Raw genomic sequence first — 25,299 nt, 5'->3', positions numbered from 1 at the left:
CCTGCAGGTTCACCGGAGAAACAGCATTGCTTTTTATTTATTTTCTTTTGAAGTGCTAAACTCAATGCAGCAACAAGCATGTAAAAAAACAATCTCAAATGTTTTCTTGATTTGCAAAGATGTTGTCTTTATTTATTTTTTAAATGATGGATGTTGTGAGATGTAGCTGTTCTAATTATATAAATGACATTTACAATTCTCACAAATGAAATAATAATAGGATTTGTGCAAAATGATGGCGCCAGATGCAAATGGTTAAGTTTTCAGACTGTTGTGCAGCCGATAATTAATGAAACATAAATGTCTGTGAAATAAATGGCCTTCCTTCTTGTGCCAGCTGCTCTGCTCTCTGGGAGGTATAGCAATAAAAAAGCATGAATGACCAGATTGAATTTATGTGCACTGCTCAGGAAACCAAGGCAATGCTTTCTTTTACAGTGTGTGCAGAATTTATCACATGGTTGTGTGCCAACAGAAACCAATTGACCGTTGTACCGTCATACTACCTCACTGTTTGTTATCATTGAAACCTGCTTGTTATCCTCCCTGGCAACTGTAATTCAGGTGTGTCCTGGACTCACCCTGTGGCATTGCTGTAAGTCAATGACTTTGTGCATGCGTGTGTGTGTGTGTGTGTGTATGTGTGTGTGTGTTCTATAAACCGGCTGTTACACATAAGTTGTAAAACAGAATTTGAATCAAGAGGTGTGCCTGCGTGCTCAGCAGTGAACACTCTGGGAACATTCTGATGTGAATATGTGTCGGTCTACTTTTCTGATTTGCAATAACCGTTCGCGTATTGGCAATAAACACGTCAAAGTTTCAGAATATATATATAAAGTATCTTGATGAATAAAACACAAGGCCACAACTTTTCAGGTGAACAATGTAATCATGTTGTTCGAGTGCAATTTGGTGCCAAAGTTCAGAAGTTGTGTGCTTTATATTACTTGGGGTTATTATCACCGTTGACAGAGAGGGAAAACAATCAATTCAATTCTGTGTATTGATAGTGTGTACAATCACAAACATACTGTACTGTCTGTACTGTACTATTATTACTGCACTGCATTCTTAACATTGAGCTCGAAATCACTGCAGAATAAGCTTGAACCCTTGAAATAAAATGAGATGATTGAGTATTTTCAACCAGAATTACTCAGATAAGATTCAAAAGCAATTTTTTTTTTTTTGCTTTTGAACCTTTGTTTTGAATGTGCTAGCGATAGAACTGCCAACGGTCCTTGAATGCAACACCAAAGCAACGCATCTTTTTCAGCATTGTTCTATAAAGCAGTGTAAAGTCAGAGGAACCACGTTAACAGGTTGCCGAGGAAGCACAGATGACGACACGAGTGAATAATCGATCTCGTCTTTGCACATTCATAAACCAGCTGTCAGAGCTTGTTCACTGTTTGCTCAGCGAGTGACATCAGTGTCAGTCTCTGGGAAGGATATCAAATAAGCACCTTTCAAGCGTCAGCAGGTTTTTTACCGTCACTGTGAATCAGCCGTTGGCTGGTTGTTGCTCCTCCAATGTGTCTCGTTATTGAGAACAGATGTCTAGTTTCAAATTCCAGATGTCGTGTTGATGTGGGTTACACATGAATGACAAATTCTTTTTTTTTAGTCACAAATGACTCTGCAACCAGGAAACGCTGTGGCCCCGCACTAGACTTCAGTGCAGAAAGCAAACAGAGAGTTAAATATTTACTCCCCCCCCCCCCCCAGCCAGAGAGACACTCACGGCCACTTTTACTTTTCACCTTAAAATACAGCAACGCGTGGGAATGGGCTCTTACAGAAAGAAAACACCGGTCCAACGGAGGGTGACAAAAACGAATCATCCCTGCAGTATTTGCCACACCTTGCTGTGACAGCCATAAAACTCCAAGAAATAGGTCAACGTTTGCAATAAACATGAACATGCAAATATGAGCAGGCTGTGGACAACACACACGCACACGGCAAACTCAGAAAGCAACCTCAAACAGGGGGTTCGTCTGAGCGCCGGACTTTTCTTTTAGAGATCATATAATGGCATTATTATTTAATCTCCATTATCCCAATACACAACGACGCAGGCACTGGTTCACTGTCCTGATGTTCAGTGCATGCCTTGGCATAAAGTAATACCTATTATGATACAGAAGTCTCTTTTTTTTTTTTACAGCCCTGCAGTGTGTTTTGTTTAACACTAAAATCCAAGCCCCGATGAGCCCACAGTAGGAAAGACAACATATTCAGGTGGGGGGTGCGGGTGAGGCTGTACAAGTTGTTCCTTATAATAGAAGGGACTGCCTTCATGCAAAAGTCATCATTCAAAGTTTGCTCAAACAACCTGCAGGGACAAGTCACATCTCGTTCTTTAAGTGAATGGCATTCAAACAGCATGAATGTGAGAAAGAGAATAGGCCCGAGTGTGGAGATTCCCAGTCTAGGGTGTTGGTTCACACTCTCTCTCCCTCTCTCTCTCTCTCCCTCTCTCTGTTGTTCTGTTATGTGTGGAGCGATGTGTTAGACGTGCGTGCTGGAAACACCAGAGGGCACAATGTGCCCGTCAGCAAAATCAACTGTCGTTTTTCTCTAAGAGGAACAAAGGTCATAACACCGTATGACTTAAAACCAAGGCAACCAACTTTCAATAGTTTCCACTCTCTCACATCACATGTGCTCGTCAAATAAAGTGAAACCCCTGGTTAATAGTTTTACTATTTATTTACTTTTAAAACCTGCCACAGACCCCCCCCCCCCCCTTTTTATCACAACCACCTCTCACTTTTCAAATCCCATGCAGACACGCCTACCTGTGCTCTGCTGCTGTGGGCACAAAGGAATGAAGGCGTAACAGAAAAGTCATGACGGTGAAGAAAAGATCAATTATGAAGGAAACTAAACAAAATATGCTTCTTGACCTTGACTGTCTCCTTCAAGAAAGCAACGCAGAGCTCCAAACTCTCTTTGCCCCGGAGATCATTGACCCTGGGATGAGAAAGTATATTTGCACAAGTGTTGTGAGATGTGGATGAGTGTGTGTGTGTGTGCGCGCGCAGCCGGGGAAAAGCCTTATCTCTATATGGGGGGGGGGTGAAATATGTCGGCTGCTGCATTCTCTCGCTCTTGTCAACTGGATATGCAACAGGGCTTTAAGTGATGGGAAAGGTATTAAGTACAATGAAACACAAATGCACCGCAACCCCTGAAGCTAAACACAAATCCCCAGTGTGGTAATCACATAATAATAATAATAATAATTTAGGTTTAGGTGAATTCTTAACCGACAGGATGATAACAGGAACCTGATGTGTTGTCATTCCACATAATTCCTTATCATGCTTAACCTTGCTTTTCTACTCCCCCCCTTTAATTAACTTCCAGCGACCTCCTCCTCCACCTCCTCATCCTCCTCCGGCGCGTTAAACATCTTATCGTTATAGTCTCGATCAAGAGTGTGATTGCAAAATGGACTTTGCGTGACACGAACAGCCTCCAGACAGAGGCTGTGGTCTTCAGGCAAGTGAGCGCAGGACTGTTCCAAAAAAAAAAAAAAAAAAACACGGCAAGGTGTGGTTCGCTCTGCGAACGCGTCCAGCTTCCGTCTCTTCACAGCACAGCAGAGAGACTGTGTGTGCGCGCAACAGGAGGTGGGGGAGCGCACAGAGGTGCGTCGTCCGACCGGGGCAGCGGCGCAGAAACGACCGACTCGGACCGTGAAACAACTCCGGAAACATGAGTTTGTACGGCTCCAACTCGAAGCTGGCGACTATCGGCCAGCGAAGTAATTCGCGACCGGATCTGTCGAGTTCGAGTTTCAGAAACGACGTTTTCGTCGGCGGGAACGGCTTCCAGGGTGATTTCCAGGGCGGAGACGGCGCAGGGTACGCGTACACCTCCGGCTACTCCAGGACCTCCGTCCATGGAGGGGGCCTCGGGGGGCATAAGGTGCAACTCGGAGGCATGGGAGGGAGCGGAGGAGGTGGAATGAGGTAAAAAATAAAAGTAAAAACCCTTATTAAAGACACCTGTTCACGCACGGCGCGCATTGTGACGTAGAAAAATAAAGACGCGCACACACAAAACAGGTGAAATTTAAGGAATATCAGCTGGAACTCTCAAGATGACGTCATTTTTATTAGATAGAAACCAAGCAGGTGTGTGTGTGTGTGTGGGGGGGGGGGGGGGGGGGGGGGGGGTAATTACCTTGAAAAGCAAGTGTGAACAAAGTAAATAGGTAAATACGTTATTGTGTTATTACTTAACTGTAGCGTGTGTGTCTAAAATGTGGAATCGCTCTTACTCTACTGCTCAACATTATGAATTAGACCTACTATAGAATATCCTGCCCCCCCCCCTTCCCCCCCCAGTGGAATGCTTTGCATAATCATGATGACGTCATTGTCTAACGCGGTATCGAGGTGTCAGAATTAGTTGGTCTTTAATACATTCTGCAAACGCTTACCTCATGCTGCACAAAGGTTAAAGTTGAAATACAGTAGCTGGGCGCAGTTTATTAAAAAGAGAAAACATACGGGCTTTAAAAAAAAAAAAATGGTCTGCTTTTATTTTCCCACGTGACCGGAAAACATTCATTACACGTAAATTAGTAAGATTTACAAAGATCATAATATTGTTAAAGTGCATTTGTACACAGCTGAGTATTTAGATTTTGGCCTTTTTTTTAATTATTATTTTGTCTTATTTATGTTATTCAAAACCGATATTTAAAATATCTGACAATGTACCCCCTCAAAAGTAGTGTGCAGGCTGTTCAGCAAAAAGCTATGTTCCTGACGAGCCAGTGTCAAGAGTACCTGCAACGAGCACGGATGATTATCCAGAGCGTAAGTGAATTACCAAATTATAACTGATCTCAAATGTTGTTGTTGTTTTTTTCTACTTCAAGTATTTAAAAATAAATAAATGAGTAATGCTATATTAAGAGTAGGACACGTGACTTACAAAGGTGACGATGGAAGCAAGGTATACTGTCACAGGTGAAAGAGTTCAGCGTCTGCGTGCGTTATTGCAGGGGGGTCCGGCGATAGAGGCAGAAAAGCTGCTGATCATGGCTGCAGAAACCATGGAGCAGATGAAGCTCTGTGCCAGAGACCTGCAACAGATGAGAATACCTTCGGACATCTTTAGAAAGTAAGACAAGCTGCTGTGTGTGTGTGTGTGTGTGTGCGTGCGTGCCTTTGCAGAGTGCAGGTGTGCCATCGTGTGAGCTTTGTGCTCTCTTTGTTTGTATTTGCGTATGTTCCTTGGTGACTGTGAGGCCTTCCTCCCATATAGCTCAACGCAGCTCGGCTGAAGTCCGTTTTTGAGCGACACCAGGGCATTCTTCTCCTTCAGTTGTTTTTGCCAAGCTGAGCTCTTTGAAGCTGGCTGGTGTGTGAGTGTGTATGTGTGTGTGTGTGTGTGTGTGTGTGCCCATCACGCAAGGTTGACCAAGCATTCTCCTGTTTTTTTGTACAACTCTGCAGTTTGGACCAGTTTCAAAACATGCATGCTGCGATTCAGCAGCAGCTGGTTGGTGGCATGACCATAAGGCGGAGCAGGGGCAGCGTGGGCTCCCTTGAGGGGGGGAGAATCTTCAATGACGCCATGGCTTGGATTGCCCAACAGAAGGTGAGCGCTCCGATGATGCAGGGCAAATCAACATGAGGGATTTCTTTTTGTTTTTTATTCGTACAGTAAATCTATGTAGACTCGCCTATACAATTTGATTCAATGTTGGTGCCATGTTTGCCTTTGGGAAAAAAAAACATGATAAGAAGTGATATAAAGACTCAAATCAATCATTTTCTTGATTTGTTTTTGTAATCTATTACTAATTCACACACTGAATAGTTCATCACAACAGCTTCTGTGATCACATCATCCATAAATCTCATTCAGAAAGTGTAACACATACATAAGTGTCTGCATGCCTCTGCTTGAAAGGAGGTGGGAGGCGGGGGATGCACACACATACACACACACACACACACACACTATCACCTATTCTGTTACTGAAACCATCTTGACATTCTGCCAAAACCGGATCTGTGAGCGAGGGGGTCCAAGAGGCGGCCAGGAGGAATAAAAGGAAGAGTTGTTAGCTTTCGCCACTAGAGAAAGAAGATTGAAAAAGTCACAACGAGCTATAAAACGCATGGCGAGGGAGGAAGATAAAGACGCCATGGAGGCAGAAACAAAAGTACAAGTAAAGGAGTGTGAAATCGGACACGCCACTGACTCACTGGTTACGCGACATGGCAGTTCAGCAGATCTCTTAACATGTTTGTGGGAATACGCCCTTCTACTTTCTACCTAGCCGGCATTCACACGCCCACCCCAAAAACACACCCTGGCATTCTGTCATCGCTCCAAGCCTCACCCTCTGTTGTCAGTTATCTTCCCCCCTATCATCAGACTTGGAAACATTTCTTTGTTTGAGCTTTTATACTCCAAGTTTTACCACTCCTGATATCTAGTGAGGATTTTAATCGGCCGTTTCTCAGCAGTACTTTTTACTTTACAAAGTTCACTTAAGCACAATGTAACACAGTTCTGTGTTGACTTTTTTGGTCCAGACACTAGCTGTACTGTTGACATTCTTTTCAAAGCCTTCAGCTAAGAAGCTATGAGGGGAAAAGGGAGTGGCCAGAGAACAAAAGCCGAGAATGAGGAAAAAAAAAATGCAAGCAAAGATCAGGGACCGGCTGAAGTCAGTTCGCTGAAAGAGCTCTTATCTGAGCTGTCGGCCCTTGAGCAAGGGGGTGAATAGTTGGGATAGTTTCCTGCTTCACTTCATGATTAAATGCTGACACCTAGAGGACGAAGAAGAGAACTTAGGTTAAAAATTAATAGGAAGGAGAAAAAAAAATCATTTACAACTTTGCTATTTGGAAGACGAAAGTATGCTCACGATATATACCGTATATATATATATATTCTCCATTTTCCAAAAGTCATGTCAATTTTATACCTACCAGGCTTTTTCCAAAAACCATTAAAACCTGTAAATCATTTACACTGTGGTGCTGGTCGGCATGCATGAAACAACGGACCCGGTTTGTCTTGAGTCAATTCCAAATGCTCCCTTTGTTGTCTGGAAAATCTGCTTCAATTATTAATGAACAGTTTGTGCCTTTTATGTTTTAAGATGTTCTAGTTTTAAAGATAAAAATGCATAAAGTTTAGAGATGCTGCCTTCTTTAATATATATATATTTTTTATGTGTTACTTCAATAACATTCCCACAGTAATATTCAATAAAATAGGGAGTATCACATCATTTTGTCTAGCAGTTTAAGTATTTAATAAGGAAATAGTAAGCTGACTCTATCTTGCAGCGTATGATTGAGACGGCTCCATGGGGCGATGACTCCTCCGCGATAGAAAAGCAAATTTCGAGCCACAGCAGAACCCACAGCTCTCTTCAGAGGAGCCAGGAAGTAGACCGTGCCAGAGATGAACTGGTAAGTGGACACAGACCTCATCTCAGCTGCTCGGTTATACTTGGAATTTTGTGTTAGTTGAAATTAACCCCTTAAAGCCTGCCTTCTGACAAATCTGTAAAACAAAACAAAACAAAAAAACGTAAAATTTATACAAGTGCTCAAATTTATGTAAGTTTTGCAAAATTCTGATTTCTTTTCATGGAAAATGCAGATGCGTGTGTTGGCTTGTATCTATCAGCTTATTCGGGAAAAAAAATCAAACTTCTGAAATAGAAATCTCAAAATCCTGAAAGGCCATGTGTATCAAATACAATACGTTTGGCAATAAAGGGTTAAAGGGAATCAAGCAATGAAAGAAAATCTATTTTTTTCAGAACTCGAAGGGCGAAAGATACAACCTCGCCATCCTGGAACAAGAATGGGACAGCCTGCAGGTAGAGCGAAAGTGTTTTGGAGAAATGCTCAAAATCATGCGTCATAACTGTTGGTCATTTTGTGTATTTACTTGGCATCTTTCTTTCAGAAAATGTCCCACAGTCGCGTGAGTCAGCTGCGTGAGCTCCAGAACATCATCGAGGAGATCTCCGGAGCCATCATGTGGGTCAATGAGCGGGAGGAGGAGGAGCTTGTGTTTGACTGGGGAGACAAGAACATCGATCAGTACATTCCCAGGAAGCAAGAGAGCTACTCTGTAAGCCTGAACTCAGCGTTTCGCTTTCAGTCAATCTCAGTTACACATTAAAATGTTAAGAATCGACCGTCTAGCCTTTTTTGGGCCCCTAACACGCTTTTGTCCTGACAGGGAATGATGAAGGACCTTGAGGAGAAAGAGAAAGAGCTGAACAAGCTGAAAGTGAAAGCGGATGGACTCCTTAACAACAACCATCCTGCCTCGGATAAGATTCAAGTAATGCGTTTTATGAATTTGTTTGTTTAACACCAAAAGCATGGCATTAGTTTGGCGTTGATGTTCCTATGTGCTCCCATAGGCCTACATGGACACCTTGCAGACCCAGTGGAGTTGGCTCCTCCAGATCACCAAGTGCATCCACTCTCATTTGAAGGAGAACTCTGCCTACAGTCAAGTAAGTGTTGCTCCTGCATCCGTGAATGTGGCATCCTGCGTGTTTCACTGTGGATAATAATTGAAGCTTTTTTGGTGCCATCCTCAGTTCTTCAAGGATGCCAACGAGACTTATTCCAAGCTGCAGAAGGAACATGAGACGATCCGCAGCAAATTTACTTGCAACAAAAACACAACTCTGGAGTCACTTGTTGAGCTCCTGAAAAACCTGGAGGTATTTAAACTCTTATATCTAGAAAGCAGGTACTTTTTAAGAGATTTGAAGCCCTCATCAAACAGTTTATTAGGTAATGCCTAACTCACTAGACCAGTTTATGAAGAGTGCTAGAAATTCTTGTGCAGAGTTTTTGTGTTACTGTGGCCGTGCTTGGAGATACAGTTAAAACCAATGATCTTTTTGTTTTGTTTGGGTACAGAAACACAAGGAACGAATTGTGGAGAATAAGAGGCAGGTCCAAACTCTGGTCAACAAATCTAAGACCATTGTCAGGCTGAAACCTCGTAACCCTGAAGAGAAATCAAGCAGCCCCATCATTGTTGAGGCGCTGTGTGACTTTAAGCAAGACCAGGTGGGATTTCGGCTTTCCATCACACATGCACGCACACACACACACACACACACACACACACACACAGTTGCATAGTCTGATGCGAACTATTTTGCCCATTTTGTGTTACAGAAAGGAATTTTAAAAGGGAATGAGGGCATCCTGAAGGATAACTCGCAGCGCAGCAAGTGGCTCGTGACGGGACCAGGAGGTCTGGATATGTTGATTCCCTCTGTGTGTCTGCTGATCCCCCCACCAAACCCGCTCAGCATTGGCCTTGCTAGCAAGTAAGAGAGAATGAAAAACATCCTTATATACAAACATTACGTATATACGCACAGCACAAGTCAAAAGGTTAGGACACGCCTTTAATTTACTTGGATTGAAAGGTGTGTGTATATATATACATACACATATATAGACTTTGCATATGTGAACAAAGTGAGATTTTGTTAAACTTAGTGAATTCATTGTGCTGTTCCCTAGGAATGAGCAGTATTACGATGCCATCATGAGCCTTTGGAACCAGCTCTACATCAACATCAAGAGTCTCATCTCATGGCAATACTGCCTCAAAGACATCAATTACATCAGCACCCTCACCGTCAGCATGGTAACGTCCCAAAGAATGCATTTAGCTCCTTTGATTTATCTTTGATTCCATGCTGAGCTTAGCCTGACCCCCTCCCCTTTGTCTCGCAGCTGAATAAGATGCGTCCTGAGGAGTACCGCAACATCATCAAAAGACTGGAGACTCACTATGAGGAGTTTCTGCGCACAAGCAAAGGTTCTGAGCTGTTCGGAGAAGATGAAAAGAAAACTATCCAAGGCCACTTCGATAAAGCCCAGAATCATTACGACACCCTGATCGTCCAGCTGCCTGCTTACAGTGAGTGTAAACACTTTTTGATCTTGTTGTCAGTCCTCTAAATATTAAAGTTTATCCACCATAAATTAGTATACTCAAAATTGTCCATTAACTTTTTAAGAAGAGGACGGAGCGAAGCCTGAACCCCCCAAAAAGGAGGTCATCAAGCCTGTGACTGTAAAGGTGGTCAAGGCCACTCCCCCACCCAGTTCTACGCTCAGCCTCACCCTGATGAGCAGCCTGCAAGAGCTGCGCCGCAGGCTGGAGCTGGCCGAGTCTGGGCTCACCAGCCATCTACACGTTCCTCTGGGGGATAACAGCGTGCACGAGTGCTCAGTGCACATCCAGAAGCTTCAGGTATTGATTAATAGTCCTATTTAATTTCAAAGTCACGTTACTTGCTACGAAACAAATTCATGTTTCAGACACAATTTCCATAAATAGCAGCTCATGTGGCGTTTAACTTCACAATGGGTGTCTAGACTGTGCATCAGGACCTGGACTCCATTCATGATGAGTATCTGCGACTAAGAGAGAAGATCGTAAAGCAGCTTGAAGGGTTTCCTCCAGACTCAGAGCAAGCCAAGTTTCTCCAGTCGGAGCTGGAAATCATCAACAGAAAACTGAGAGGCCTTCAGGGACTCTACACAACCTACAATCAAAGGTCATTTTCTCTTTAGCCCACAGTGATTGATTGACTGTGACATACGTGACAAACAAAGGGATTTTTTTTTATTTTTTTATTTAGTGTATTAAAAGTAATTTTCAAGAACATATATGTTATTAATTTCTATTATTAATGTAATGAATGTGTGTCGCTGACAGACTGGCGGCTCTCCAGGCTTTACTCCAGCGCCTTCTTGAGAGCGAAGATATCATTAAAGTCTACGAGGCCCGGCTGACGGAGAAGGAGACCACCTCCCTCAATGCTGGAGAGGTGGAAATGTATCGCAGCACTCTGAAGGTTTGACACATTTTCCACATTTAGTTGAGATTGCTAATTTCTGCTTTGTAGATTCAAGGCATACAGCACAATTGAAACCACTGTACATGTGGTACATATTCTTTAGATTAAACTTTCTATTATACCTTTTTTTCCTTCTACTCCAATGTGATGTAGAAAGAAATGTCTATGTAAATAAGTATTTATCATTATTGACAAAATTGTAGTGAAACCCCTCAGTTTTATGAGTACTTGTAGTTTACATGCATACTGGTATGTATATATATATATCAATTTCAGAACTATTCATTCTAATAATGCACTGTTGCTATTTTTTCTTACACATTTCAATGCTTCCCCTTATTTATCAAAACCCAATTTGTGATTCTGCATTAAAGCAAATGAAGAGTGACATCGAGCAGAAACGAGACCTGCTGACGGCTTTGGAGTCGGCCCTGGCTAAAGCTGTGCACTGGAATGGGCAGATTTCTGACTCCTTCCACAAGTGTGATGTTGACCTGTCCAAGTACACAGACCTGGTGGGTCAGATGTCTGACCGCTGGCGCCGCATCCAAACCCAGATTGATAGCAGGTTAAGAGTATACATGTGTAGATGTTTCTTTAATACCTGTGAATGTTTCTCCACATCCTGGTAAATGTCTAAAAATAATCCTTCCTTCCTTCCTCCCTCTCTCCCACTCTTTCCTTCTCAGAATGTGGGACTTGGAAAAGCAAGAGAAACAGCTGAATCATTATCGACAGAGCAGCACTTCCCTGGAAGAATGGATAAACAATGCCAGGAAGCGACAGGATGCCCTTCAACTGGTTAAGCTTGGTGACATCCAGACGCTCATGGATCACCTCAATCAACAGAAGGCATGCGCTTCCTTGTTTGCGTCAACAAATACATGAACTCATGGGATTTAATGTTTGTGAGTTTAGATTATATAAATATAAACCTCTATTTTCTTATGATTGTCCCAATTTAATCAGTAACAAAACAAAACGACACCAAAATGAAAACTCCATAGATTCTTTAGGTGAGTTACCCCATCAGCACTGATTACAGCAGTAATCTTCCTCCTCGTGGACTGGCACAGCCTCTAATTGTCACCGTCCAATGGTGTCCCATTCTTCCGTCGTAGCTGCATAGGTGATGCTGAAACAATGACATAGTCTTGATTATGTTTCTCAAGGAATGGAATCCTGTACAGATGACATTTAGTCCCTAATCTTTATGGCTTTAATAGTTGAGTGGGAGTAATGAAGGAGTTAAACCAACACGTGGCCATTTGGGATCAGCTGGACACAAATAGTCACAAAGATCAGTCAAATGGGACTAAAGCTTATAATGTTGTGAATTCTAAGTTGAGAGTGCTCATTTGGATATAGATGTATGTCTGACTATACCTGTCAACGCAATGCCCTGCTTTTTTGCACAGGCACTCCACGTGGAAATCAAAGGAAAGAAGGAGAAAGTAGAGGATGAGCAAAAAAATGCAGATACCTGTGCCGCCTCCATAAAGGTCAGTTAATGGCCATCACATATATTCTTTTTTTATTTTTTTAAATCAATGTGCACCAAACAGCTAAGTGAAATGTTTACTGTGTGTTTTCAGGATTATGAGCTTCAGCTGGCTTCCTACAGTTCAGGCCTGGAAACTCTGCTTAATATTCCTATCAAGAGAACAATGCTTCAGTCCCCGGCCTCTGTGATCAGACAGGAGGTATGAGCGCCGCCCATCCATCAAGTCTCGCTAAATCTAGTCGACTATTGATGCATGTTACTTCTTATGAATTATAGATTTGCCACCTGAATTATTAACTCATGCAAATACAACCATCGACTGACCTTAATTTGTCCTTGAAATATCTTACTTGTACGCATATCCTATATACATTTATCACATGAACATTTGACATGAGCCTTAATTTAGTGTCTTTAACTCCAACAGGCGGCTGACCATCAGTCCCAGTACATCGAGCTGCTAACTCGATCCAGTGACTATTACAAGTACCTCGGGGAGATGATGAAGAACATGGAAGAGCTCAAGGTGGGTGTTGAATTTATATAACGCATTTTAAGTTTAAAGTAAAAAAAAAAAACATTTGTTAATGTGATGTAACTAAGGCTTGTTTCGTTTTGGCCACTGCCGTCTTCAGATCAGGAACACCAAGATTGAGATGTTGGAGGAGGAACTGAAGCGTCTGAAGGACGGCATCCAGGATCGTGACCTGAAGAACAAGTCTCTGGAGGATGCTTTGGCCCGCTACAGGCTGGAGCTTTCTCAATCAAAAGATGAAATCATTTCTATGGAGGAAGTGAAAAGAACCACAGTAATGCAAGTTCACGCCACTAAGGAGAGCCTGGATAGCACACACAGTCAGCTTCAAGATCTTAATGACCAGTTGACGCGCATTAAATACCAGCTGGAGGAGGAGAAAAGAAAAAGAAGGTTGGCAGAGGAACGCTACAACAGCCAGCAAGAGGAATACGAGGCGGCTGTTCGCCGCAGACATAAAGAACTCGAAGAGCTTAACTGGGCCAAGATTGATTTGGAAAAGTCTGTGAAGGACAAAGAACGTGAACTGGAAAGAATGAAGATACTGTTAGAGGAGGAAGCGTCACGTCGCCGAAACGCTGAGTCAGATATTTCAAAGGTAAGAACACAGTGCACCCAGGAGATAAATCTACTTAAGCAGACATACGAGACAGAGATTCACACTACCAAGACAACGATCCTGAAAGCCTCGCAACAGAAACAAGAAGACACGGCAGAGCTGAGATTACAAGTTGACCGATTGTCTGCTGAGAAGCGAGATCTAGAAGAGGAGCTAAAGAGACTGAGGCAATCCATTGTTCTTTCTGAAGAGAGGAAAAGTAGAGCAGAGCAGGAGTCCAACCAGCAGAGGGCATCAGTGGCACAAGAGACGAGGATTCGCACTGAGTTGGAGATTCAGCTGAGAGCGCTTAAGCAGCATAAAGGAGATGACGATCTCAAAATAAAGGAGGTCAACAAAAACAATCAGGAAAAGTCCAGACAGATCAGCATGCTAACATTTAACCTGGAGGAGGAAGGGAAGAAGAGGAGAGCTCTGGAAATGGAAATCATTCATCTGAAACAGATTGAGACCGAGCTGAAGTCCAAGAACACCTCCTACCTGGAGGCCATTAACAAGCTTAAAGTGTCTGAGCAGGAGATTCGCATCACCAAAGTAGAGCTGGAGAAGCAGGCCAGCGAGAAAACCAAGGCTGAGCAGGGTTCTGCCCAGTTGCAGAGTCGCGTCCGGGAACTTCAAAGCTCTCTGGATGGAATGGAAGCTGAGTTGGAGAAGCAAAAGAAGGTAACCCAGGAGGAGTTCGCGCGTAGAAAAAGAATGGAGTCGGAGCTGGAGAAGATGATACATACCTGCAGAGAGCACACCACCACAATCAACACACTGAAATCTGTCCATGTAGAGATTTCCACCACTGAAAGGAAGTATGAGCAAGAACTCAGTGCCCTCCAGGAGACATTGGAAAAGAACCTGAGGGAGCACAAAATCACCAAGAATGAACTGGCAGCCATCACGGTGGAGCTGAGATCAAACAAACAGAAGCTCCAACAGGAGCAGTCTAAAATCTTTGAGCTCAACCAACGCAACGACATGTTGTATAAGACCATTGAGGAGAAGAGCCGCCTGCTGAACGAACAGGCTGCAGAGATCGACCACCTGAAGACTCTGACGCAGAACCTAACAAAGGAGAGACTGAGATTGGATGAGGAGCTGAGGACAGTGAGACAGGAGAGGGATAACCTGAAACTCGGCAAAGACACCGTTGATAAAGAAACATCAACTCAGATCTCGGCTTTGCATGTCCAGCTCCAGAGCAGCAGCAAGAGGACAGCGGATCTCCAGGCTCTCATTAATGATCTGACCAAGGAGAGAGAAAAGCTTAAATTGGAAATAGACAAATTCCAAAAGCAATCCATTGAGGTATTATTCAATGTGTTGAAGGGTCATGTCTACTTAATTCAACTAATCCATTTCAGCTTTTGCATGAATGGTTACAGGTGTGGTTAAACTGAACTTGATTTCATTTTGGAACCTTGCTACTAACAGACATGTTACTTTGGGATTCTGCATGAGAACCTTGCATTTACAAATACTTGTACTTGGATATGCATGTGGATGACCAATTAATTTGCTTGTTATGTGGCAGATCATATCAAGTGATCAATCACTGAATAGCTACTGATATTACAAACAACAGGTTTTTTTTTATTTAATACATAATCAATTTGCTGTCAGAATTCACAAATTTAGACATTGATTATTGAGAGATTGACTATAAACAAATTATATATTCAGAAATTCATAACCTGATAAGGAAAATCCTGTGTACTCATCAAAATCACTTTTTGGATAGAAGTTTGTCTCTTTGCTGATTGCATCACATTTCTGCTCATATAATACCATGTTTTTGTCTCTCCAGACTTCCATGAGGGTGCACGAGTCTCAAAGCCAGTACAGCGAACTACTGCAGGAAAGGGACAATTTACGCACCAAGCTTAAACTGCTGGAGCAAGACAAGATACGCCATCAACGTCTGGAAGAGGAGCTCAACCGAATCAAGCTCACATTAGATACTGAGCTCCGCAACAAACAGCGACTGCAGGATGAAAAGAATACTGTCCTCAAAGACTTAAATTACATCAAGACCCAGCATGAGCTGAGAGAAAGTCAGATTAGGCAGTATGAATCAGACAGAGACAAGACTAATCGAGAGAAACTCTCCTCACAGAATGAGATTGAGCGGCTCATGAGGCAACTTAGGAGTCTAGAGGAGAGTTATAAGAGTCGGTTGCTTTTTTCTGAAAAAGAGGCTTCAGATCTGGCTCTCAAGAGAGACGCTCTACTGAGAGAAATACAGAGGTTGCAGCAGAGACCTACCTCTCTAAGCAAGCAGACCCAGACAAATGAGAAGGTCCCAACAATTGATCCGTCCAAGCTGGTATTTGATGGGGTGCGCCGCAAAGTCACGGCCCACCAGCTTCATGACTGTGGTATAATCAATAAAACCACTCTGGACCAGCTCCTAAAGGGAACAAAGACCGTGGATGAGGTAGCTGTAGAGATCCAGCTTAACCTAAAAGGTACCGGCATCATTGCTGGCATGATAACCGGCTCTCAAGGGAAAATGCCGTTCACTGAGGCCAAGAACAAGCAACTTCTTACCCCAGAGAGTGCCCTCATGCTCTTGGAAGCTCAAGCAGCAACAGGCTACATAGTGGACCCCACATTTAATGAGAAGATGCCTGTAGATACCGCCTGCTCCAGAGGGATTGTAGACACAGAAGACCGAGAGACCTTAGTCACAGCTGAAGCAGCTAGCATAGGCTTCAAAGATCCATACACTGGAAAAGTGTTGTCTGTAGGACAGGCTTGCAAACAGGGCATGGTAGATAAAGACAAAGCAATTCGTTTACTGCAGGCTCAGGAGTCAATTGGAGGCATAATAGATCCTGTTCTGAGTGTGTTCCTACCCAAAGACTTGGCTTTGGATCGCAATCTTATTGATGAGGATCTCTACACTGCATTGAACAAAAAACCTACTTGTTACCAGGATCCAATGACGGGAGAGAAGATAAGCTATACAGACCTTAGGAAAAAGTGTAGCGTGGACTCAGTTGCTGGCTTACTTCTTCTCAATGGTCCAGAAAAGTCCATGACAGTGAAGGGTCTCCGTGGTGAAGTGTCTGTTACAGAGCTCATCAAATCTGAACTGCTGGATGAAACTGATTTGCAGAAACTCAACGAGGGCGTGCTCTCGAGTAGAGATATTGAAGAAAAACTCAAGTCCTATCTCTATGGCAGTACCTGCATTGCAGGTATCTATGATGAGGCCAATGATCAAATACTGCCTCTCTATAAGGCAATGAGGGCAGGCCTGCTTATGAGAGGAACCACTCTGGAGCTTCTTGAGGCCCAAGCTGCCTCTGGCTTCATTGTTGATCCAGTCAACAATATCTTCTTGACGGTAGAAGATGCTGCAAAGAGAGGCCTGATAGGGAAAGAGTTTAAGCATAAGCTATTGTCTGCAGAGAAGGCAGTAACTGGATACAAAGACCCCGCTACAGGAAACACAATCTCCCTTTTCCAGGCTATAGAGAAAGATCTTATTGAGAAAGGTCATGGAATCCGTCTACTCGAGGCCCAAATTGCCAGTGGAGGGATTATTGACCCCAAAGAGAGCCACCGGATTGATGTTGCTGTTGCCTACAAAAGGGGATATTTTGACGAGGAGATGAATGATATTCTGTCTTATGAAGGGGATGACACAAAAGGATTCTTTGACCCTAATACGAAAGATAACCTGACATATCTTCAGCTGAAAGATAGGTGCATCACAGATAGCAAAACAGGCCTAGTACTTCTGCCACTCAAAGACAAGAAGAAGATCCAGAAGTTGGAGGAGACCCGCACCAATGTCCTTCGTAAGAGGCGGGTTGTGATCGTTGACCCAGACACAGGGCTGGAGATGTCAGTGAGGGAAGCTTATCACCAGGAACTGATTGATTACGACACTTTCCTGGACTTGTCAGAGCAGGAATGTGAGTGGGAGGAAATAACTATAAAGGGTTCTGATGGCTCTGCGCGTTTGGTGATAGTGGATATGAAAACAGGAACCCAATATGACATCAAGGACTGTCTGGAACGTGGTATCATCGACCAGGCATCTTTAGATGAATACCGTGCTGGAACGGTGACCTTGAACCAGTTTGCTGATAAAATCACAAACAGAACTAGCAGCAATGAGATGACCATTGCAGCCAGCAATCTTGAGGACTTGGTCACCTGCAGCAGTCCCACCCAGATTGCGCCATCGTCTCCCACCGTCCGTAAACGCTTCAGCAGTATTTCCATCACTGTTTCTCCCCCTGAGTTGTTTGATGACCAGAGCCCCGTGGCAGCTATATTTGACACAGAGACATTGGAGAAAATAACTATTTCTGAAGGGATCAAGAGAGGCATAGTTGACACTCTTACAGCACAGAGGCTTCTGGAGGCCCAGGCTTGTACAGGCGGTATCATCAACCCTGCCACCGGCGAGAGATTGTCGCTTCAGGATGCCACCAATCAGTGCATCATTGATGAAAGCTTGGCCAGTAAGCTGAAAGCTGCCCAGAAAGCCTTTGTTGGTTTTGAGGACGTGAAGACAAAAAGAAAGATGTCTGCAGCAGAGGCAGTGAAGGAGGCATGGCTGCCTTATGAAGCTGGCCATAGATTTTTGGAGTTTCAGTACCTGACAGGAGGCCTGATCGAGCCTGAGACTGGACGTCGCATCGCCATCGAAGAGGCTATCCGCAAAGGATGGGTAGATGGTCTGGGAGCTCAGAAACTTCAGGATACAAAAAACTACCAGAAGAATCTGACCTGTCCAAAGACTAAACTAAAGATCTCCTACAAGGAAGCCATGGACAGCTGCATGGTGGAAGAAAGCAATGGGATGAAGATGGTGCAAGCCTCTTCAATATCATCCAAGGGAATCAGCAGTCCTTACAATGTGTCTAACCCGGGCTCTCGCTCTGGGTCAAGGCCTGGCTCCCTTGCTGGCTCCAGAAGTGGATCTCGTAGAGGCAGTGTAGATTACACCTCTACTTACAGCTATAGTTACTCCTCCAGTAGTACCAGCTAAAATACCAACAATCATTCTTAATATACTCTTAGTACACAACATAAGAACGGCTATTATACTTAGACCAGTTATTACCATCTGTTTTCACGCAGTGGGCTTTTCTTAAATGTTTTTTCTGCTACCAATGAGATTTCTGGGGGCTTCTTTAACTAATCTGAATTTCAGATTTTTGATTGTTTGATGTTTTTTGGTGATTTGGTGTTTCATCTTAAAATAACTGCAGCGTGTGATTAATACAGTACTTTCTTTGTAACACCTTAATGTTGAATTATATTTGTCATAGTTCATAAGGCTTTTTACGATAGAGGTTATTGATCTCAGCATTAAAATTCATTTTAATATTTTTGTATCCAGTTTTTTGAAGCTTATATATGTTATATTTTTTAGAAAAGAAATGATTGCCACTATAGCAAAAGCAGTTTTAGATTGAAATAACGACAGTTCCATTGTGCTGCACGTGATTAAAAATAAAGTTTTATCAGTTTGAATTCACTGACGCGCTCATGAAATTTTTCACCAGCTTGATATCTATAAAATGTTCATTTGCTGAATAAAGCAGAATCCATTGCTACCGATAGATGGCGCTAATATTCATACTAAAGATTTTTGCATGATACTCCCTTCTTTTTTTTTTTCCTGGAAAAGCATTTTCAACATTTTAACCGGAATAGGGTGAAATAATTCTACAGACTAATGTGCAACTATCAGAACTTAATTTTAATGGACTTAAAGGGTATTTCATCAACAGTGCAATGAATTAAGATGGTATTTCAAATTATATCTTTCGGTCACTGCTTAAGTAAATATGTGAATGAATCAAACATTAAATATACATTTTCTAGAGAGCTCTTGGGGCCGCTGGAGACTGGAAGATGTTATTATAGTAATCTAATGAGTATGACCATTTAAACTAATAAATCAACTGATCTAAAGAGCGCAATCTTTAGAGCCAAGTTCAAGTCGCAGCTTTGTTTTAAACCTCCTGATTGAAATGATAGAACTTTAGAAAAGGGACAACTACTGCTCTTAATTCCATCATTCCATCATCATGGAGTCGGTGTTTTTCTCTTCTTTTTTTGGGGGGGGGGGGGGGGGCTCGACTGCAGGAAGTCTCTGCGAAAGGGTGAGAACAAATGGAGCGAGTCAGGGGGAGGAGGCCGAGGAATGGAAGGGGGGGGGGGGAGACAGACCCAGCGGCGCAGTGGGAGGACTGTCCCATGCCAGAACTTGCGGCTGCTGCAGCAGCCTGGACCGGTGGAAGTGCGCGCAGGGTGGGCTGAGCAAGCAGCGGTGGCGGTTCGAGTCCGAGCAGAGGCTTCCAGTTGATCATCGCTCTCAGCACAGAACAGACCGAGGAGAGAGAGAGAGCATCGGGTCCAGGAGGGACGCAGCGAGGTCCGGCGGAGAGGGAATGATCGGCTCGGCTTGCGTTCAAGCCTGTACGAGGGGTTAAGGACTCGGCTTTCTCAGGCTGACACAGGGAAACTTACCTGGAAAGAAGGAGAAGACTCCAAGTTGTTGTTGTTGTTGTTTTTTTAAAGAAAAAGGTAAGGCAATGCGTCTGAACGTTCCCACGTTGCGATGAGAGAACTTTGTAAAGGTCCCTTAAATGCGGGATTAGACTTCCAGACGCGCCGCAGCGCCTCTCAGCCTTTTCCTCTCGTTGACCTTCAGCCGCATTTCTAAATCAACGCGCAAAAACAGGGCATTGCTCTCTGTATTTATTTGGGCTCAGAGTCCTAAAAAAAACAACCGGTGCGTGCGTCCGTATGCACGCGCGCACGCACGTGCTCCAACTCCAGCAGCACTATGAATAATGAGAGCCATTCAAACTGAGCTATGATAATAAAATAAAGTGAGCTATAATTTGACATGGTATTATTGATGGCTTTCAGACTGGAGTCCTTAAAGCTTTACTTTAAAATGTTTTCCTTCATAACTTGAGTTGAACTGTGGCTCTTACTGGAGGGTCCTGGCTGTCCTGTGCTGTGGGGCCCTGAGACTTCTTTATGATGTGAAACATATGGGGCCATTATTGTGTATAGTCTCTGGCGCTCCGATAGCATCAACGTTTGTTGGTGAATGAAAGGATGGAGAGGATCAGAAGAGCAGCGATTGGCGCTTTCCTTTGAGCTATACAGCTGCTGCATGGGATTTGGGCCTCAGGGCTGTGTCCGGCAGTGACATCACAGCAGCCCTCTTCGCCTGACCCCCCCATGCAACATGCAGGTTGCTCTGAACATTTTTTAGGCAAAATTATTTTGACATTATATTTAATTACAGACCCAGTGATGCGGGAGAAACGTTTTTGAACTGACAATTACTGCTATTGTTGGTGGTTCTATTTTAGGGATGGAGACATGCGAACAATATAAGCCCCCCCCCCCTCCAGTGATAACAGTCAGTGTTTACAAAGGGCTGCCATTGAGATCCAAATGATGAATGGAGATCCTGATATTGTGGGCTGGAGTTGTGTACTGCACACAGTACACTGTGATCCAACCTTAGGAACAGCGTGAGACAATGTGAGGCATTTTTTACTTTGTCACAGCAGTGCCACGGCCACTTCACTGACATGTGTAACCCATTATAGGAGAATGAAAGCAATAAAGTGGAAAGAATGGCAAGAAAGAGAGAAAAGAAGAAAGATGGGGGTGGTGAGAGTGGCAACGTAATCCATTTTGGAGCGTATACCACTATGACCTTGGGATAGAGAATGGTAATTAGGGAGTACTTTTAGGAGCCTGAAGGGCTTTTAAAGATTTGCACAGAGTCAAGGCTGTCATTTTTATTCCCTTCAAAATATGTCATGAAAACATGGGACAAATACATGTTAGAGTTCCAGGGCAACTAAATAAACTTGCTAAAAATACCCCCCCCCCCCCCCCCCCCCCCCACACACACACACACCCTCTTCCCTGACTTCTTTTTCCTATAGTTCTCATGGTTATGTTTATTTCAGTTCTACAGCAATGAAAGGGTGTCAAAGCCACATCGCAAACATTCAGAGCCTCTGACAGGAAAGGGGCAGAACAAACTGTGGCCTTGTCCCTCTACGGGCCCTCCAGCCAGCCTGTCGGGTCACCGTGGACATGCTACCCACAGTATGAGGCGTTCACTTGTGCCAGGTTTCAATACAATAAGCTACCAGTGAAGCCGATGGCATCCAAGTGCTTACATGTGAGATCTTCCTCATGACTTGGACTACCGAGGGCGCAGACACAGTTTCTTGTTGTTCAAAGCCTGTCATCTGATGCCGTTTTAAACAGGCACACATGGTTCTTTTCATGCATTGGCAAACAGATAAATCAGGCTAATGGGGGAAAATGCTACATTTGGTAAAACTGTGCCAATTTAAATAAGAGTCCAGCATTCCTTTTTCTGGCAGCCAGACTTCTTGAAGCATTTACAGCACTCGAGGTGTTACTCAGGGCTGCAGACAAAACAGCTCAGGAGATCATTAATCTGTCCAGCGTCTCCTCAAGGTAGAGGGAATGTAAGTGCTTTTTCCATCGGTGCTGGTCGGGGCAAGCTTTTATCACCCCGGTTAGAATTCAAACTGTAACCTTAGCAGAAGCAGCACAAGCGGCACAAGCAGCCAGAGAAAGTGTGGGGGCCAATGCATAAACAAGGAGCTGGATATATTTGAGTTTTCATATCCCTCTATGATTGACGATCGCATCACATTTATCATCTCAGACACGTCATTCTCAGTTTAATGGATCTGGAACAATATTTAAGTTGTCACAAAGTGTGAGGATGTTGCCAAAGATTGTCAATCATGAACTAGAAGCTGGAGCCAAGAGAAACAATCCTCTGGATTTCAGGGCATAAATGGGGGGGGAAGGGAAACCGAGGCTGTAAATGTTTGCAGGCAAAATGTTGTCTTTAAATGATTGAAAAACACTTATTAAATCTCAACCTAACCCCTTAAATATCATTTAATTAATTATATAGATATAAGTCTTTCTTTTGTCAAAATCGCGATTAGATTTGCGTGACTATGACCTATTCGATATTATTAAGACATGTTAGGGTCATTTTGGGAGACTGGATAAAAAGCAAAGAGAAAATAAATGGTGTAGCGTTTGTTATTCGATGGCCATTAGTGCTAAGATTTTATTTGTATTTGACAGTTATTTTACAAAAAATATATATGACTTGACTAAAAAGTGGAAATCGTTATTGACATGATTAATTCAAGTCACTGTGAAGATGTTCTATAGCAAAATATATCCAAATAAAATCAATTTTTAGAAAGGTGACTTCTCAATGCTGGTGACACAGCTCACTTCAGAATACTCCAACAAACAGATATCTAAATGCACACGAGAAAACATGCATGCAGGGGAAAGTTTTAAGAGGCCTTAGTTCTTTTAGGAAGTCACTTGGAATTGACGTAATGTTCTGAGATGAATAGACCAGACAAATGAATGGGAACATTCTCGGATGCATTACTGCGACATTTGACCATCACATCTTAACAAGCTGTCAGCAATCCTAATATTGACTTTTTTATATTAGTGACAATGACATTCATTGAAGGATTAGATCCGTTTTGGCAGACTTTTCAGTCATTAGAATCAAACACTTCATTCTATTCAATTTGGGATGTAAATGTTTTTAGACCATTCTTACTTGTTTGTTAGCAGGATTTTGCCTCGTGATAAAGGGGTGGATCCATGACCTGTTTTTTCCCACTTATTTTAACAGAACTCTGAAGGCAGCTGTTGTCATGGTGCACGTGTCTTGTTGGAATTTTGATGAGGGCTTAATGTCATGAAAATTAAATAATTCTTTCTTTGACAAATCTTTCATCCAGTTGGATGGAAATGCTTAACAAATCCTTGTCTTAAAGGAAGTGAAAAGTAAAATTAATGAGACAGTCCCTTCGATAAACTCCAAAATGCAAGCTCAGAAGCATTAAGAAAATGTATAAATCGTGTCAAACTCACATGTTTAAAACATTTAGTAATAAATTCAACCAAATATGTTGATAAGAAAAATACTGACATTTATTTAATTGCATTATATAAATTTAACATTATATCATATATAACTAAAAAAATAATTATAGCTAATAGAAAATGCATTCAGCCTCTGCAGATATGTGGCAATGAGCTTAATCACACACAAACAAACTTTCATGCAAACTAATTTGGTTGCTGTGACTCAATCCTATTCTGGGCAGACGACTCGTAACACAGAAGAACCCGCTGCGGTGTGATCAGGCCCTGATGAACTCCTAAGGGTCTGAATAACGAGTGTCTGGATGGCGAGACTGTCTCCGTGTTCACGCTCTTTTACACACGATGCCGTCGTCTTTCATCTTGTGGTTCAATCGCTTGCATGCATTGGAATATTCTAAACAGAGTGGGCCAGGTGAAGGGTGTGTCTCCTGAAATAGAGACAAGCCTCATCGCAACTCTTTATTATTCCTTTCCACTCAGCTTTGATATGATTCATCAATGGGATTCTAAATCAGGTTTTCTTTGAGTACCGGTATTTGAAATGAAGCCAGTCAGAGCTGGCCAAAGTTGATGGTCATTGATGTTTGAATGTGGCTCACAGCATCCATGCAGTCATACAGTCAAGCTTGTACCTGCAGGGGATGGAGCTGGGGGGGGGGCAGAGCCAGACACACCCTAATCCCCCCAACATCCTGACCTCAGTAAACCTGTTGCATCTTGCTCACGGCAGAGCTGGAAAAGCATTTTCTTGAATCGCTTCTTGACTGGCCCACTCCTCCACAATAACTCGCTCACACAGTGACATGGGTGGGCTGAGGACTCGAGTTCCACGGTGCTGCTTATTCTGCATTTATGAGCTAATGCTGCACCTCAAACCAGGAACAAAAGCAGTCACTGCAAATTAAAGAGCAATTATCTGAAGTGCGTGTTGGGGCACGTTGCTCGTGTTAGCTTGAATCGTCAATGGGAGAAGTGAGAGGACTGGTTGGAAAAGGATGTTGTTTTCTGCTCATCATTGAGCTGATTGTCACAGGAGCTGCAGAGTTTTAAAAGAGGACGGAAACAGTCACAGCAGTGCCACGGCCGATTTAGAAATGATCAGGCTATAGCTGTAAAGGCTGCAACTGCAGCTTCATGCGGTTCTGCAGAGATGTCATCAGCATAAGTATGGAGGTGCATGCCATCTCTATTGCATGCATAATGAGAATGGTAACTGGCATGATAAATCTGTTCATCCAAATGTTAGAAAAATTAATAAGCCATTTCCAAAATGTCAAACTTTTCACATAAAAAAAAAAAGAAAATTCTTCTGCCAGTGATTGCAGAAACTAATCGATCATGTTTTCACACTCCTGGGTCACATTGAGGTTCAGTGTTTGCTCGACACCTTTCCCATCTCCAGTTAGCATGCTACTTTGACACTTCCAAAACATTACTAAGGCTTATTCTCGTGCCTGGAGATACACAGAGCACAAGCACTAACCCAACTGCTCACGAATTCCCCATCAGTAAACAAAGTTTCCTCACAGTCTCTTGGGAAATAGACTAACCCCACCGTTAGTCCCAACAGTACCCGAGAACCTCCTCCCGCTGCTCCCAACACCTCTACCAAACACACACCCTCACAATGCACCCATCCCTCTTTCCCTGAGGGACGACCTCGTGACACACACATGGCCTCTTCCATTCCGCTCTGAGGGTTGCTTTAAGCCGTGGCTACACTGTCACTGGTTTACGGCCTGCAGTCTGGGCAAAATGAA

At 43.2% G+C, this 25,299-nt stretch overlaps 1 protein-coding gene across 2 annotated transcripts; it reads left to right on the top strand.

The window, feature by feature from the left end:
* Window positions 1-3,729: 3,729 nt before the first annotated feature.
* On the top strand, window positions 3,730-19,138 carry dspa (desmoplakin a). 2 transcript variants are annotated; one of them, XM_068748486.1, is made up of 24 exons: window positions 3,730-3,986; window positions 4,757-4,841; window positions 5,030-5,148; window positions 5,484-5,628; window positions 7,338-7,463; window positions 7,820-7,879; window positions 7,969-8,136; window positions 8,248-8,352; window positions 8,435-8,530; window positions 8,618-8,743; window positions 8,946-9,098; window positions 9,210-9,364; window positions 9,564-9,690; window positions 9,780-9,966; window positions 10,067-10,302; window positions 10,428-10,609; window positions 10,771-10,909; window positions 11,287-11,480; window positions 11,602-11,764; window positions 12,331-12,414; window positions 12,508-12,615; window positions 12,844-12,942; window positions 13,052-14,866; window positions 15,366-19,138. In XM_068748486.1, exons 1-24 carry the CDS (start codon window positions 3,730-3,732, stop codon window positions 18,567-18,569), a joined length of 8,133 nt encoding a protein of 2,710 aa, XP_068604587.1. In that variant the 3' UTR covers window positions 18,570-19,138. The 2 variants fall into 2 exon arrangements, with proteins under 2 accessions (XP_068604587.1, XP_068604586.1); XM_068748485.1 differs by having other exon boundaries at window positions 9,780-9,998; window positions 10,072-10,302.
* Window positions 19,139-25,299: the final 6,161 nt, after the last annotated feature.

The sequence above is a fragment of the Brachionichthys hirsutus genome, chromosome 15 (genome assembly GCF_040956055.1).
Source record: "Brachionichthys hirsutus isolate HB-005 chromosome 15, CSIRO-AGI_Bhir_v1, whole genome shotgun sequence".
Lineage (NCBI taxonomy): Eukaryota > Metazoa > Chordata > Actinopteri > Lophiiformes > Brachionichthyidae > Brachionichthys > Brachionichthys hirsutus.
The sequence above is the reverse complement of the archived record's forward strand: the minus strand, read 5'-3'. Positions and strand labels throughout refer to the sequence as shown.

Bases quoted from the DNA above. Each gene is read 5' to 3' on its own strand.
- dspa (XM_068748485.1), top strand. From the start codon at position 3,730: ATGAGTTTGTACGGCTCCAACTCGAAGCTGGCGACTATCGGCCAGCGA. The intron at 5,629-7,337 runs GTGAGCGCTCCG...TCTATCTTGCAG, and splicing joins CTTGGATTGCCCAACAGAAG to CGTATGATTGAGACGGCTCC. The intron at 9,691-9,779 runs GTAACGTCCCAA...TTTGTCTCGCAG, and splicing joins GCACCCTCACCGTCAGCATG to CTGAATAAGATGCGTCCTGA.